We start from the raw sequence: 16,905 nt of genomic DNA, 5'->3' as shown, positions 1-16,905 counted from the left end.
GCCGTTTCCTCTCGTCCTATCACTTGTTACTAGGGAGAAGAGACCAACCCCCACCTCGCTACAACCTCCTTTCAGGTAGTTGTAGAGAGCAATAAGGTCAGCCTCCTCTTCTCTAGACTAAACAACCCCATGGGCCCTATATCCAGCCCAAAAAGCTGGATGTAAACCCTGTATTTATATGAGCAAAGAGGAGTGGAATCCTGGTCCTGCTAAAGTCAGTAGCAAAACCTTCATCTTCCCTGAGGACACTTTTTACTTTGTCTCCAGCTCTAAATCTAATTTAAATATGCATGATTAGGTCCTACACTCAAAGGCAGTTACATGAACATTTGAAATCCTTCTTCCATGACATCTACCTCTTTTGTGAAAATCTTGTAAATTACGCTGGAATACTTGAGGTTTAGTATGAAGATGTGGGATGAGGGAAAATGGAGCAATTGGAGCAATTCATATCTGCCACTGACACCATTCACAATTGTATTCTTTTTCTTTCAGTGAATATCTGAGTATTACTACATATATTTCGTCACGCAAATCTTACCCCGGCAACTGAAGAAACGAAGCCTTGCAACATTTGAAAAAGCATATCTATCAGCCATTTAAAATACAGAGTTATCTGTGCACTTCAAAATGTATCTTGCCTTTCGCTCTTGGATTGATGTTTTAGCCTTCATTTAGCTATACCATAATCCTATGAGATAAGATCTGGATCCAACGCCAATTTTTAAGAAGACACAAAAAATGTAGAATAGATACCTTCTGGTCTTGGCTTTGGTTTTTCCAATCCACCATCTTGCATTAGCTCAAACGCAAAGGATACATTGAGGACCTAGTAATATAATAAAGGTAGTCATTACTGTGAACTATATACATATACACACATATGGTCAAAACAAGATGTATTTAAAGCTGCAGACAGAGATCCTTGGAAGGAAAAAATAGTCAGGGCTCCATATATCAATGGAAGATCTGGTCCACGGAATCCAGACAATCCATTGTTTTGTTTTTTTCTGGGTGGTGATGGTGCTTTCAGAAACACAAAAGTAATTGAAAAATAACATGTGAACTAACATTACCCATAGAAAAATTACTTACAAGTAAGAATAGCCCACCTCCCGCAAGTTTAAAAATTGGAACATGATGGCCCATGAAGTGCTCTTGTCTTGAATAGACAGCTGTATTGCCTGGATAGCAACAGACACTGGGGTAATGGTTGGTCTTAAAATGATACATTATACATATATGCCTTTATGCTTCCAAAAAAATGAAACCTTTCAGATGTTAAATTCTTGGATTTTGGACATAAAAAATCAGTTCTGTCATCAATTCAGGTGAATAATTCTTTATACATTTAATGAACAGTAAGTCTGGTTCAATGACAGCATCACACAATCGCTGCCAAAATCAGTTAATACTTGCTAACCACCCTATCATTAATATAATTTTCCCTTTTATTCCAGATAAGCATTAATACTGAGGTCTTAAAAATGCTTGGAAATGGTTACCGGTACAGTCCTCTCTTGATTTCAGCTATTTATATCAAACTTATGCAAAAAAGTTTGTGTCATCCTTGTACGACTAGACATGTTTATATGTTTATTTGTTTTTAACAGAAAAATGAAACCTAATTACCTTTTGTTCAAAACTATCAGGAGTCAAGAAAAAGCTGTGCAGAGGAACAAAATAGCCTTCTAGGAGGCCCATTAGCAGGACTAAGTACACACCATCTGCAAACTGTAAAAAAGACATTTCTCAGTACATTTTCTGAAGTAAAAATTTCACCACTCATTGCTTTGCTTAATGAACAAGATATACATTGTCTAATGCAGAACTGTCAACAAACTACTAATACAAGTATTGTAAATTGCAACTAAAAGATCTCATCTCATTTCTTTGATTCCTTTTAGTTAGTATGTTCTGTTATGTCTTCTCCAAAACTGACCTAATGCTAAAATATACATGCAGAATAAAGTTCCTGGAAAGAGAGGTCGTCCGTGGCTTTGATCTATGCCTTTGCTTTCTATTTTTTTTCTATTGCTTTCTACTAGTTGTGAGGAATCAGAACAGTCACCTTTCAAGCTCTCAAATGGCATGCATTCCCTGAGCAGCGAAAAGCAGAATGAAGGTGCAATCTCATGACTGCACTGAAATTCAGTATATTGGAGGAAATAAAGGAACAAAGAATCATCTTTGTCCATGTTCTGCAAATCTGAGTCAATCTAATTTTAAGTGTATGTAATTACAGTTGGAAGATACCTAACTGCTATGACATATGTTCATTTCTACCTAAAAAAATAGCAACATCCATAAGATTTTGTTAAAGGCCTCTCACTCTTAACCCTGTGGCATCAGGTCTATCAGTGCACTGAGATATCCTCACAAACAAACTGGGTTATCTGAAGCAACCCATTCCCTTCCTGAGGTAGATAATTTTCTTTCAACGGATAGAAATACAGTCTCTCATCTTAGGGAATACTGTTTTGGATAAATGCTTAAGGGGTTTCTAGGTACATTTAAATGATATGGTTTTTCCAAAAGTAAACAATGCAATAAGAAGGCATAGGAAACACCCTTCTGAAAGCCCTTATTTCCATCTAAATCATCATTTTACCTGTGAAAAACCTCTATCAGATTGATAGCTATTTAAATAAACCAGAGATTCTTGAAAACATGAATCAAGACATAAAATAAAACCTGTCCTGAAGACTCCTGGGTTTTTTTGATAGTGCAGATACTATCCTGCCTGCCTGACCTTGTAATTTGCTTATGATAACTGCTGAAGTTGTTCACATAGGGAGGTATTAATACAGCAGGATTAAGCCTTTCTTTTAGCTTCTTTCCAGCCAATTTAGCAGCTGAGAACAAGAAAGAAGACCATGTACCACATTATTTCTGTGGTGCAATCAAGCCTGTAGCCCAACTGTACAGCTGCCTATACACTTGAGTAGCTTTACTCTCAAGAACGTATCTCACTGAATAGAGTCATTGTAATCCCATGCGATTGCGTGCCTGTGTAAAGGTAGGCAGGAAACAACTGTTCAGCTTGACGTTGAATCAAACCAAGCAGAGTTCTTTCCTGACCAAAACAAGCACAGGTTCTGCTTACAACACATGGCAGCACTCAAGAGGTAGCATCTGTTAATTAATTTTTATGCTAATGGAAGTACGAAACCATTTTAGAGAAATTTAGCTGCCATCATGATTTCTCTGCTCACTTGGTGTGGACCTTCTTCATATGAGCATATTTAGAATTGAAAGGTTTCCCGCTGAAATAACATCTTAGAGCTCAATCAATAATAATTCAATGAAATTTCTGGATAAAGTTGGGGGCATAGTGCATAACATAGTGCAACTATCCCTCTCCCTTTAAGAAAGGCTGTAAAATCCTACCTGAGTCTCCAGTTCAGTGACCTCCAAATTCAATTTATTGAGATGCTTGTTCACAAAGGTGATGAGAGTCTGAAACATGAAAACAATGTAGTGAAGGCCTATTCAGTAGGGCAGCAGGTCAACGCACGCAGTATGAACTCCACTCAGAAGAGAATCTGCATGAGTGAAGAGACTGCAACATAATTTTAAAGTTTTAAAACTGAAATGTGACACTAAAAAAAAAGAAATCTTTTTTTTTCCAAGAATGAAGAACAGAAATAAAATGAACATGATGTATATAAATAAAAACACACTGTTAAAACATAATAATTCTTAAAAAAATCCTTGTAGCAGACTACAGGAAGTGGGTAATTGGACTCCACTCAAATCTGACAGCAGCCAAAATACTCTAGGTCAGACCCCTGGCACTTGTAAACTGAATACCTCTTTGGCATCAGTACACTCAATCTACCAGCTGGGTTCTACTCAACATACTCTTTGTAAGAACTTCTTTTTGATGGAAACTTTGATAACTACATGTTCTTCTGTGTTCCAAAGGTAAGTTCATGCTGCTAAATATTAATAAAAAGCAACATTACAATCATGAATTTGTATATTTGTTGAAGCATAAAGCTTAGTTGTATTTAATGTATGCAAACTATGCCAATTATATGTTATATACATACACACTCACTACATACGTACAAACAGATACACACAAGCATGCACGTGCACATATTGTGTATTGTAAAAATAAAAACCTCCCAACCTTTTTCACTACATTGAGCTTGTCTGGAGCATGATCAAATAAAGTATCAAATGCATCTCTTTCTGAAAAACATTCAGATATGTTAATATACTGAGCAGCAGTTATCCAAATGCAGAATAAACACTTATTAAGGCACACACTCATTTAAGACAACAGAGTCAGCAAACGGTTTCAATATAGTCTCTTTGTATTCCAAGTACCATGTATTTTGCATACTGCTCTCTTGCTATAAGCTGTTAGTAACTTATTATCTATTATTTACAAAAAGCATAATTTTCAACTAGGATTTGGATTACCTAATAACCCTGTTTCTCTAAAAGGAACCAAGAATGGTATCTTTATGCATAAAACCTTAAACAGCCAGATACAGGGAGCTAAGTAACCAAATCATTGTGTGCAGAAGAATATGAGTTTACATCTACAGAGGAAGATTTTCCCCATGGGCCACTGACTGCATTGTGGTCTGCTATATTATTAACCACTTCAAGCAACCTTATGACTACACAGCTGCAATACAGTCCTTTATATAGATGTTTTTGGGCCATTCTGATATGCAATTTAGGACATTACCAGCAGGACTGGCAACCTAGGGTAGCATGACTGGAGTGCTACTGCAGTCACCTTCTGAAGAAAACAGGAAAAAAAAACAAAACCAAAAAGGCACCAGAGCCTTTTCTGAGCAATTTCCATTTCAACAATCACCTGAATGCTAGCGAATGACTCTACAAAAAGCTACATTCATATTCTTCAACAAAAAAATGTTAGAGTAGACCCCAAGGCAATTGTAGAAGAGAGACTTTATACAAAGTAAGACTGCTCAGGGATATCATTGGGAAAAGAGGTCATGCATGTAGCCTTTTAAACCAGCTGTAAGGTAGCTATCGAAATAACACAAGAAGCAAATGCTAAATTCTTGGTGGGACTCCACCTAAGCTCCTCAGATGAGTGTTTTCTGTTGGCCAGGCATTTGGGCAGTCTCAATACTAGCAGTAAGACATACTAGGCACAGGAACTTGCATGGTGTTTAGGCCTGCTGAATAATGACTCAATGTCATTAAAGTGTAAGTAGGTAATGTATGCAAGAATGCCAACAAGTTCACCAGCTGGTTTATGATAAGACATCATTTCATATTATGGTGGGAACTTAAGACCATTAATACTATTAAAGTAATGTTCTGGAGGTTAAACCACAAAGCACCTGCAAATTAACATGTGCTGAAAAGCAATGAAATGCGTTTTAAAGATGGTCAAACTGATTTTAATGCTTTTTTCCTTTTGTTAACTGCCACAATAGCCTGTGGTGCATATATATATATATTTGCCAGCACAACTTGAAATCCTCTACTTCCTTGCAGTTTGATCAAAGTGACCACCCATTGCAGAACTAATGTATACTTTGGCTGCCTCAAGAAAAAGATAATAATCAAATGAACTTACCATGCCTTCCCGATAATGCCCTATTAAAAAAACAAAAAAACAAGAAAAAAAACCCACACAGTTATATATAATTCACTTGCACACATTGTGCTGCAAAAGAAAACAGCATACATGGCCAGATCTTCAGCTTGGTGAAAACTGGAGTGGATCCCTGGAATTAAGTAAACCTTCATCAAGTTACTCTAACTGAGTTCTGGATTAGTCTGGAGTTCATCAGTATAATATCTCCTGGCTTCACTAAAGTCTCATGGGAGGCAAGATCTCAGATTTCCTACTATTGAACCAAATCAACACACCTTGCCTTAGTGAAGATTTTCATGTTGATTTTGTGAAAACTTTTCCCTTTGCTTTAAAGATGCATTTACCACACCAACTACAATACAATTCCAGCCAAAACAATGCTTGGACTGGGTTCTTACGGACTGCAGCATTTTGCTCCAGTTGATCCTTCATGTAACTATTACATGTAAAAAAAAAATCCATAAAGATTAATAATAAGTCAATAGTCTGGCTTCTCTCCATTCTATTAGAAACTAGGATATTTTACTATTGCTTTCTGTTGGTTTGGAATAACTTTTCTGTTATAAATTGTTCGGTGAGATGACATGTACAGAGCTTACTACCGTCATTTTACATCCCCAAAGTCCAAACACCTAAAAATAGTCATATCACATTCCTTTTTGAAAGAATCTAGTTCTTTATCAAATAAATACCAACATAAAAGAATGAGGCATATCTTGCTTGTTTGTTTGAAGGACTTTTGAATAAAATAACAAGAAATATAATAAATACAGAAATAAATTCATAGTAGATAAATATAAAATAGAGATTTTGTATATCTTCACTCTGTCTTCTCTTTTATCCTGGTCTCCTGCTTTTAGTTCCCCAGCTCTGTATTTCATCACCCTTTTGTATTTTTAGATGCATGTTTGCAGCTCTTGAAAAGGCTAAAATACAGTCACTGGCTGATGCATCATCTTCGTTGGAACCCCAATACCAAAATCTAAATATCAGCAAATGTTTGAATTTCTGAGATGCATCTGTGTTCAATTACTGAACTGCTGGCAAAAGTGGTGTTGACATACTCAGTGTTACCAGTTATTTCCTCTTGGATTTGTCGAGACTGGAGGATTCCTTCTCGTTTCTGGAAAAAGATAAAAAAGTGACATTTTTCTCAGTAAAGTTTAATGCTTAGGGTACAGTAAAAATTTATTTGTGATCCACAAATATAATTAGATAAGCAACCTGCAAAATAAGAACTTTTTAAAAACAAACTTACAGTAATATATTATTTCACCTTGCAAGTATTTCAGAAAACTCTTTTGTACATTAACAAGAAACTTGAAACTCCACCTGTAGAAGGAAGTATTTCTTTTCCTTTCTCCATTGTTCTTAATTCACTTTTCTTTTAAAGGCCCCAATTCAGCAAGGCATTTGAAACACCTAAATGCCTATGTAAGTATTTTAGCAGAGGTATGTCTAGGTGAGTTGAATTAAACCTTGTATTTCAATGAACAGCTTGGCAGGTGGTGCCCATGCTTCTCTTTTGCAAAAATCTTCCTCCTAGGCTATCTGTTCTTTCTGCCCTGTTCACACACTTTCTTTTTTGCCTCAGTGTTTTCCTTTTCTGACTTCTCTCCACACAAAGAGCTCTATTTGCTTCTGATAGAAAACTAAAATGGAAGCTAATCCATTCACAGCCTGCTCCAGACCCTAGTTATCTTGGTGTTAATATATGCATTAATTCCAATGTTCTTCAGATGTGAGAAGTCCTCCGTACGTGGTGGTGAGTGGCCTGCATCTAGAAGCTGTACACAAAATGGCAGAAGCCAACTCAAATGGTTGCTATTTGAGTCAGTTGGAAAATGAAAGAGTTTAAAAATTTGACATTGTTTCCAGGATGCTGATCACAGTCATCTGGTGGCGGTGTAAATACCACACATATGTTTAGCCTCTCTTTGTGTTCTCTCTGTTAATTCTATTCATTGGAATTAGTAAAATTTTGCAATACAGAAAGAAAAGTCAGGCAAATGCTGACGACTGCATGTAAAGTCTAGACATTAGGCAATTATTCATGATTCTTCACTCCCTGTCATACAAGGAAATGAGAAAAATAAATTTATGCTGGTCCTAGACTTGCCTTCTGCATGGAAAAAAGAAAAGGAGAATAATCTTTTGGAAAAGTCCTTCGTGGCACGTGAACTGGGGCTGCTGCTCTTCCCTGCCTTGGAGAAGATAGCACATCGCCACCTGAGGCAGCCCTCAGTGTATGATGTGCTGAGGATCTGGCCAGGCTTGAGCCTATTGCTTCTATACTGCATTACTAAAATATATGAGGATCAAACTTACTTTCCACAAGAAAGCCATACATGGCACCTTCTGGGTCACTCCAGACTGGCACTTGCAGTAATCTGAACTGTCCTTTTAGCTAGATGATAGTTTCAAGTGTTTTCTGTTATGTTTTTTAAAGTCCTGGTACTAAATATCTTGCACATGGTTAAAAAAGCATTCAGGGAGGACCTTTGAACATTAGAAAGACAGAGTGGAGTCCAGTGTGTTACATACTGAAAGAGAGGGCACAGAACAGCTGCTGAGACATCTTCTGTCACCTAGCATGACAGTATGAACAAAAACTATATCATTTAGGGCTATCTTCATTTCCAGCTTGTGTGGACAGCAATAAGTACTTGCACTTGAAGTTACAATCTAGCTCAGGCTAGCTTAAGTTAGAATTCCACTCTGTTTGGGATTTTTGTTTATTCTTCCCTTTGCTGCAGTGTGAAGAGAAACTTCTGTTTCCTCCTGACGATAACTCTGACATGCCAATGATGCCTTCTGGAGCAAAAGCTCCATCGCTCTTGTCTCCTAGAGGAGCTGAGCATCATAGCAACGGCAACTGTACTTCTCAGTGCCCAGTCCGGTGACAGGGGAGAAGAAAAAGGCTTCTAATACTCTACCTTCCCTCTGCAAACATGCAAAAATAGCCCAAAACATACTCCAGTACCAACATAAAACATATTTTCCTTTTTGATAAACTGCAATTAATATCAATAGGAATTCTGCACCTTAATCCTATTGTTGACCAAAAGAAAAAAAAAAAAAAAAAAAAGACATCAAACCCTAGTTTTGTGCCTGGCATCAGATCACTAACATTAATGGAATTTCCACACTGCCTAAATACAACATGCATCTGCTGTACACTTATTTGACCAGCACATGTCAAGATAGACTTTCCTATGCTTTTGATTCATAAAAAGACTGGTGAAAAAGTCCCAATGGCAACAATCAGAATGGACCTTAGAAACACTAGTCTAAGCACCTTCTCTGTGAAGGCTGCTTCCCATACATCTTTTGCACTTTAAAAACTCAAAATTGACCCTAACACTGATGTCACCTGTTGTGAAGTTTGTTTTATACTAGACAGAGAATGACACAATATTCCTAAAAATACAAAGAAGTGCTACTGAGGACTGAAAGACTGTCCAGCAATGTTCCTTAAAGATAACAGTGGCTATAACTGAAATAACAAATTATAAAAATGAACATCTACTATGTGAAAGTCACCGAGAAGTGAGGCATGAATTAAGATTCCCCATTAAAAAGAAAAGCTAGATGCACATTCCAGTGACCACAGAAGACTTTATTTGGGCAGGCTTGGCATCTTCTTCCCTCACAGCTGAAAGACTCCACTGAAGGCCACGAAAGATCTTCCTAATCACTTATCATTTTAAATTGATGACTACACCTAGAACAAAAAAGTACATCTGAAATTTGGGTAATATGTCTGGAAATGGAAAGGGTCCCTCTTCTTCATGTCTCTTCGCATCAGGTACATGTCAGCAGTTTTACAAAACTGAGGGCCAACTGCTTAATTTCCCACACAAAGTCCCATTCTGAAAACCTTCCCACTATTTGAATGGGTTTTGCCTATGTATTGTTGCTATCCATTTCATCTGGAGGATCACGTTTTATAACTGCCCCATCAAGATGAAATGCAGAACTATTCTGGAGCTTGAAAGGACAAATACATTTGTCATAGGTTCAAAAAAAGACTTCTTGGGAACCTGGAGGCAATGCTGCTTGGAAACATTTCAGACCTTCCCAGGGCTTTCAGAGAGGCAGTGGGACCAATGATCTCAGATTAAGCTTGTGGTATACACCTTCTTCTAATCTCATTAATCTCCTAGCTTTGCTTAACGGTAGTTTATGCACCCAAGAATTACTGTCCCAGTGCTTAGAATATGCTGAAGCCATTCTGGTTGCTCTGCCAATGCATTCTTATGCCCTCGGACTTACAGCTCTTGCACAGAAGCAATCTGTCATTTAACCATTTGTGGATGACATAAATAAATAATTTTTTAAAAGAGGCAAAATGATGGCAAGATCCAGCTCTCCGCAAAAGCTCTCACTTCTTTCAGTAGAAATGATCAAACAAAGCCTGGGCTTTGTTCAAAGTTATTCATTCTATTAGTACGGAAGGAAAAGAAAATAATATAACAAAATAGATACAAAAGGTCCAGCTATCACATTTTTTCCCAAATCAGCTTATAACCCAGATTTCATACTACTCTCATTGCTAACAGCTTTTGTACAAAACAGCCAAAAGAAACAAGCTTTCATAAGAACTGTGCTGATTACCTGTTGGGCATGAGCACATTTTTTATTTCAGAAATATCTTTGTTTCTATTTCAATAAACTACACCCAGCCAACATGGCAACCCTCACATTTTATGATGTGTTTCTAAGCCTAACAAAATCATGAAATGAATTAGGGTAGTCTTCCTTAAAGACTTCATAAAAGTATTTCGTTCTTTTATTTTTCTCTCTCTTCTATTCCCTTTATCAAACTTTATAGGGTAGAATTTAAAACCAGCTACCATGTAGTCTCTTGAGTTTCCCTAGGCATGACCTTACTTTACAGAATGTTTAGAACGTGAGGCATGCAAGTTTGAACACTAAATTAAGCTTTAGGATCTGCTGATTGTTGATTAAAACTTTCATTGAGTTCAAAGGGTATGTGATGAATTATATAGAACCAATCCCACAGGACATGAAAGACAGATTTAAAAAATAAAAATAAAAACCCCACTCACCATAAAATCAAAATGAAAAATGTCTCAAACACAATTACAGTAAGAATACTGGCCCCCACCCTATGTTAATAGGAATCAGCATAGTCTTGGAGTTCCACTGATTGGCTTTCACTAAGAACTGTGTCTTACAGGGTGAAATCTTATGCAACATTACTTAGATTTTATTCTCGTGCAACTGCTTTCTCTGCCATTCACTGGCACCTGAGCTACAGCTGTGTAGCTGAGGCAAAGCAGTGAGTCGGATTCTCCCACTACTTATTGTTTTTAAATCGGTTTCTCTCTACTGACTTCAGTGGATTTGCTGTTGAACTACATTAGCCTATTAAACAAGAGGACAATTACATCCATTGATTTCAATAGGAATTTTGTCTGCATATATGGAGAACCAGATCTTGCATTCTGCTGTCACTTTATTTTAGGGCTGTATTCTTTTTCTGGTTTAGTTTCTCATCCCAAAGATGCCCTGATGGCTGCGCTCCTGATTTCTTACGCAGATTTTGGAAGAACTTTGAGATAAACCAGTGTAATTAATATATTTACAATAGTCAAAGGAAAGTGCTTGAAAATTATGTTCCTCTGAAGCCTTAGACACATAAGTGCAGATTTGCTGGGGTTCTCTTTCATCATCTGTAGAGAAACCCACAAAGCAGAATCTGAGAGTCAATGAATCATTATCAGGCATCAGTGATACATCTACCAGAGACTCTCCTTCAGATTTCTCCCCAAATTGCAAAACTTGTCTGATTTGAATGCTGGAAAAAGGAGTGGTTACTTTCTCAGATCTGTCCCACAGATCTTCAGTCACACAAAATTTGAACAATAGCTCTTTGCACCAGGTACTTCAGGGTAACATCAGTTAAAACACATAAATAAAGACAGTTACAGTGCGAAAAATAAAGGCAAAGTTAGAGAGAGAAAGAAAAACAGATTGAACGGGAAGAGGACAAATAAGATAGAGCAAGCACAAGTCCAACTGAAAGAAAATTGATGAACAGAATAACATGAAGAGTTTGGATGGATCAGGCTCTAATAAGGAGACTGACTGACACAAAAGATTTAGTTGATGGGATTTTTTTGCATGCTTATGAGAAAGCCAACACTGTAATCAGACTAAATTAGCATGCACAAGGCTGAAAAAGAATATTTAGTCACCTAACATGAATCTGAATGTAATAAACAGTGACAATTCATCATTCAGTGCCAAGAATGATTTGAATCTCTATACAAGTGAGAAGACCATCAAAAATGGGAAAAATAATAATTCTAGAGATCGTATTGGGTGATAAACAAACACATTCCAACAATAATAATGCTTCATATATTTTTAATGTCAGAGTCTGGCCGCTTTACAATCAAAATAAGACATTCTGAGCCACAGCTCAATCTGGGAAAGCACTTCTGCCTTTTTCTGGTTGAAGCACTGTCAGCAGGGAAGATGCACGTGTGCTTCTTGTCTGCTGAAGAGACACACGGATGCCCGCCCAAACAGAAATTCTAGATGTATTTTTCAAGAAACCCCTCAGTCAGTTTCACAACTCTACCAAGAGCTGTTTAACACCTCTCTTACCTGCACAACAACCACCTGAATGGACACGTGATCTGGGAGTCTGATTGGTGCTCGAAAATACTGTGATAACGCAACCAGAAGATGAAGTATTGCTACGAGACTTTTAGCATGAACAGCTGAAATAGATATTAAAAGCACAAGTTACAAACTGCAAAGTAACCAGGGCACATATTTTCACTTTTTAGGATGTGGGGGTTATGGGACTCTTTTCCCCTTGCCACCTGCAGCCAGAAGGCACTTTTAAGGCATCTCTCCTTTACTGGTCTCCTCCTGCTCAACAGGTCATGCAAATGCAGCCCAGTCAGTAATATGCGTCAGCACCAAAGCGTTACTTTTTGCAACATGTCTGGATGCCATAGGCTTGCGTAGATGGAAATCTAAAACTAATCCAAAAGCCAGATTTCATGTACAGCAGTTTAAGTGCTGTCTCTGCATTCTCCTTGCCTTTCCTTTATTCTCTTTACTTCAATAAGGATTTATGGACTATCAGAAAGATATTTTTGTACTCATAACATGCACTTATTCATTTTTAAGTGTCACAATGTCTGCAGGATGATAAACGAGCCTATTTTGGCAGAAGCCTTAAGCAATAACTTACTAAAATCAATGACTCAAACATTCCTCATGAAGTTGTTACAGTTCTTGTTATTGAAGCTTTTTCACAGCAGGTTTCATATGGGTAGTTAACACTAACACGACTTACAAGATATCAAAAGCCATACTGTAGGAAATCCTTAATCAAGTATCAAACCATTGGCATGAAAGTGAATAATTTGTATTTCTTATTATTGCCTTTCTTTGTCTTCTGTTTTGTTTTTGCATTTATAAGCTTCCCCAGAGTAGTATTCCTAAACAATCTTTGATAGCTACAGTACAGTGCACTTACGTTCTTTGTACTTGAACTAATCAATCACTACTACCTTACTTCACTGGTAAAGCAGGATCAGATTCACTAAAATGTCCTTCTTCATTATCTTCCAATGCAAGTCTCAACTCTGCCGTGGACATACTCATCCATATAAAATGTGGCATTGCTGTCAAATTTGGCTGGGGTGCCAGTGGTCACGGATGAGGTGCTTTAGCAGAACACTAAAAAGATGTCTCTGCGCCTAGCACCGGTGTGTGCTGCAGCTGGCTCCAGCTGCTGCTGTCTATCTCTACTTCAGCTCTAAAACACATGTAAAACATTAAATTAAAACTAGAATTTAAATTGTCAGGCCACTCCAAACACCCTGCCTCCAGCTGCATAACAGAGAATGGAAAAAACCTGGGGGGAGGTTGAAGAGAGATGGGGACAGAAAGCTCAGTGGGACCACACGAAGGGGAAAGTCAAGAGATGCCTAATGTTCACTCTTTCTTTCTCGAGCTATTTCTCTCCCTCTCGCTAATTTTTTGTGAATAGAACTGGATACAAAACAGCTCAGCTCAAGACAGGTATAGGAGACAGGGAAACTGCTATATGCTGGTCACCAGTGTGAAATGATTCTGGATACCAAACTTAAAACAGAGGCCTAATTTTCTGAAACTGCTGATAATCTGCTTTCTGCAACACATATGCACTAAAATGTCTTGTGCTGGCCACTGAAGGCATTTCTATTAGATATTACTGTGTTCATCTTTAATACAATAAAACAGGAAGGGTGCAGTCCTAATCTTGATGAGAGTTTTGTAATCAAAATCAGTGGTTCAGATTTAGCCTTAAATGACTAGAAATATTATTCATATCTATGTTGCAAATTTTACCCTAACAAAGGGTCCTAGAGCCTAACTCTCCTTCCACCTATCTACTACATTTGTGCAGGTACTTGCCCGTTTCAGCAAACCAATTTAGTAACAGAAAACCTAAGCTGGTATGCATAAGAGCAGAAATACCATACTTTGCCAGACTCTGAAAAGACAGTTGATTTAAACTGGAGGCTGAGCACCAATAAAGAGAGTAGAGTGTAACACATCTGGAAGTGCCCTGCAGAGCAGCTCATACCATAAATACCAGGCTTCAGCCCTCCCTTATCGTTGGATATTTCAGAATTCCAGATAGCAGCTATAAACTCTCAGCTGTCAACAAACGAGAGCAGCATAGAAAACACGCAACTTACAGTCAACGTTCCACTTAATGCTTCTTGGAGGGAGTTTAAGGGTTTCATTGATCTTTTCAAGTACTGTCTGTAGCTTCTGTTTCTGAGCAATTTCAGACTGAGTAACTTCAGCAACATTCAGCTTCTCACTTTCAAGTTTCTCTGAAGTGATAATAGAAGAAAAAACAGAAGAAAAAACAGTCAACTCCATGAAGAACATGAAGACATACCACGCACCCAGACGTACATTCAAGAGATATTAGGCTTCCTAGTTTTAAAATTACCTGCTTTTCCCTCCAGAACCACTTTCCCCCACACTTCTGAACTCCTAAAGATACAGTTCACCTTTTCTCTTTATTTACCTATTGCCAAGGGGAAGGCTAAGCATTAATGAAAGCCACACTACTAGCTGACAAATATTTGCTGCAACTCCCTTTAGGGAACACCAGACTCTGAGGTAAGGCCCATTACTTCTATTGGTACTGGATAAAGGGTATTCTGCATGCAAGTGGTTTGTACAGCAGACCATCAAACCTAGGAAACAGATACCAACTTTAAAATTATTTGTTTCATCAGTCTCAGCTCCCTGGCTTCTCCCTCAGACTTGGGAGATTTAAAAATTTTATTTGGTCCATTTGTGATAAAAGTGAAGTGACACCATATTCATAGAGGTGGAGGGATGCACCCAAGAAATGTGAACAAGTATTTCTGGAGGTATGAAAACAACTAAAACCTCAGGCAATTTCTTTCTGTGAAACCACTGCCATTTTCTGCACTCGAAATTTGCAGTAGATTTTAAAATACTTTATGAATTGGTTCATTAATGATTAGTACAGATTGCTAGGTATATACATACATGGCTTAGTGTTTACCATTAAATAGTAAGCAAAGAAAATTTAGCAATAAAAGCTCCCTGATAACACTACCAGAAACAAAATGCTTGGTCGCCTATCAATTTACTTTTATGAAAGAGTATCTTGTTAAGCTTGGTAAGAGCTGATCTTATTCTCATCAAAGCCAACTCAGTATCTTCCCAAAGAGAGTGAGCCCGAGCTACCAACCTACAAATCCTGCCTAAGAGACTGCTATCTCCATGGGTTTCTTGTGCCTCCGCAGAAATCAGTCTGTGTGTAGTCTCACAATAAGACCAAAGTCTTTAGTTAGCATAGACCTGATCCACAAGGAGTAATGGAAAACATTCTACTGAAATCAATAAGTGCTGGATCAGTATACGCATATTTAGAATAAGGCTGTATCTGATACGCATTTTTGGGGTTTTCGGTGAAGTCACTGGAGGTCTGCCCCTGAGAATCAAATTGCTCAGTCTGGGGCATACCCAGTCCATCACAATATATTCAATAGCTTAACCATTCATAGAAGGGAATAGTCTGTGTAGTCTTTATTAGAAGTGCTCACACGATGTTTCGAGATTCATTTAAGATACTGAAAAGAAATTTACTGGAGACTTTATGAGCTGTAATAACTAAGAAAACGACTTCCAAGCCAACAGTTAAAAAAGCACATGCCAGCTCTGCATTAGCAGTTTCTTTTCTCTATCTGTTTCTCAGCTGAAGCTCAGTTTGCAGTCCACTGGGTACCATTACCTCAGTAACATTAAAAGCCAAACATCAAATCAGAAAGAAATTCCAACTTTCCAGAGAAACTTTGCGATGTGAATAAACTATAGTATGGAACCAGCAGAGATTAAAAACATCCACCATTGTACTGAAAATACCCTTGCCTTCAAACTTACTTTCTACTTGTAACACGGTTAAGTTTGTACAGCACATGTGCAGATAATAAATTTAACTGGAGCGAATACTGTTGCCAAGACAAGAACCCTCCTTCTCTAGCACCCCAGGTAGGCTTTATGCTGTTCTCATCAACTACAGAGCACCACACATTGCACTGTAGCTATAAGGATTGTGCATACAGCCTACTGCTCAGGGGTCTCATAATACAATGCTATTTTTATATCACTTAGTGGCATAAATGTAAGATGATACCAAGGCGCCTAAGTAGGAACAAGTGATCCTCTTACTGACAAAGTGCCCCAACAGCATGCACATATATTTTTTCTTACCAAATAATTTCTGCAGTACTTGTCCATCATACAGGTCTTCAGCCAAGTCTTTCACAATAATCCTCTCTCCTACTAACACATCATTAATCCAGTCAATTAATACCTATATGGGAAACACAAATTTGGCAGTATTATACACTATTCATTTGCAATTTAAAACACATGTCATTTTGTACAATGATGAAACTATTTAGCAGAAAGAATACCAAAGCTGCAATGGCTCAAAATACAAATCAGTCTGAAATGCCATCAGAAGAAAACAGCAAGGACTTACGAAGGACTCTTCTAAGGTGGCTGTGTCAATGCACCACGATGACTAGACAAATAGGGGACTGATGCAGTGCCTTCTGGAGCGAAATCCATCCTTTGCTTTCAGTAGTATTTAAACATTTTATTGTGAAGCAAAAGCGTTGAAGTCCATTCTAATGAAGCTTTCTGCTAAAGTTCTAACTCCAAGAATCACAAAGACTACAAGGGAAGTCAGTGTGATCTTAGATTGGGGGTGGGATGGG

At 37.8% G+C, this 16,905-nt stretch overlaps 1 protein-coding gene across 1 annotated transcript in view; it reads right to left on the bottom strand.

Annotated features, from left to right (window-relative positions):
- Positions 1 to 16,905, bottom strand: part of PARVA (parvin alpha) — a gene marked incomplete at its 5' end in the record, with an annotated part of 64,605 nt that overhangs the window by 3,570 nt on the left and 44,130 nt on the right. Inside the window, 9 exons of the mRNA XM_082317727.1 lie at positions 757 to 829; positions 1,633 to 1,734; positions 3,391 to 3,459; positions 4,139 to 4,200; positions 5,576 to 5,595; positions 6,661 to 6,719; positions 12,236 to 12,351; positions 14,332 to 14,472; positions 16,394 to 16,496. Of these exons, the coding sequence (XP_082173853.1) occupies positions 757 to 829; positions 1,633 to 1,734; positions 3,391 to 3,459; positions 4,139 to 4,200; positions 5,576 to 5,595; positions 6,661 to 6,719; positions 12,236 to 12,351; positions 14,332 to 14,472; positions 16,394 to 16,496 (745 nt within the window). The remainder of the gene's footprint in view (positions 1 to 756; positions 830 to 1,632; positions 1,735 to 3,390; positions 3,460 to 4,138; positions 4,201 to 5,575; positions 5,596 to 6,660; positions 6,720 to 12,235; positions 12,352 to 14,331; positions 14,473 to 16,393; positions 16,497 to 16,905) is intronic.

This window comes from Platalea leucorodia, assembly GCF_965183815.1.
Source record: "Platalea leucorodia genome assembly, chromosome: 7".
NCBI lineage: Eukaryota > Metazoa > Chordata > Aves > Pelecaniformes > Threskiornithidae > Platalea > Platalea leucorodia.
This window is presented reverse-complemented; position numbering and strand designations above follow the sequence as displayed.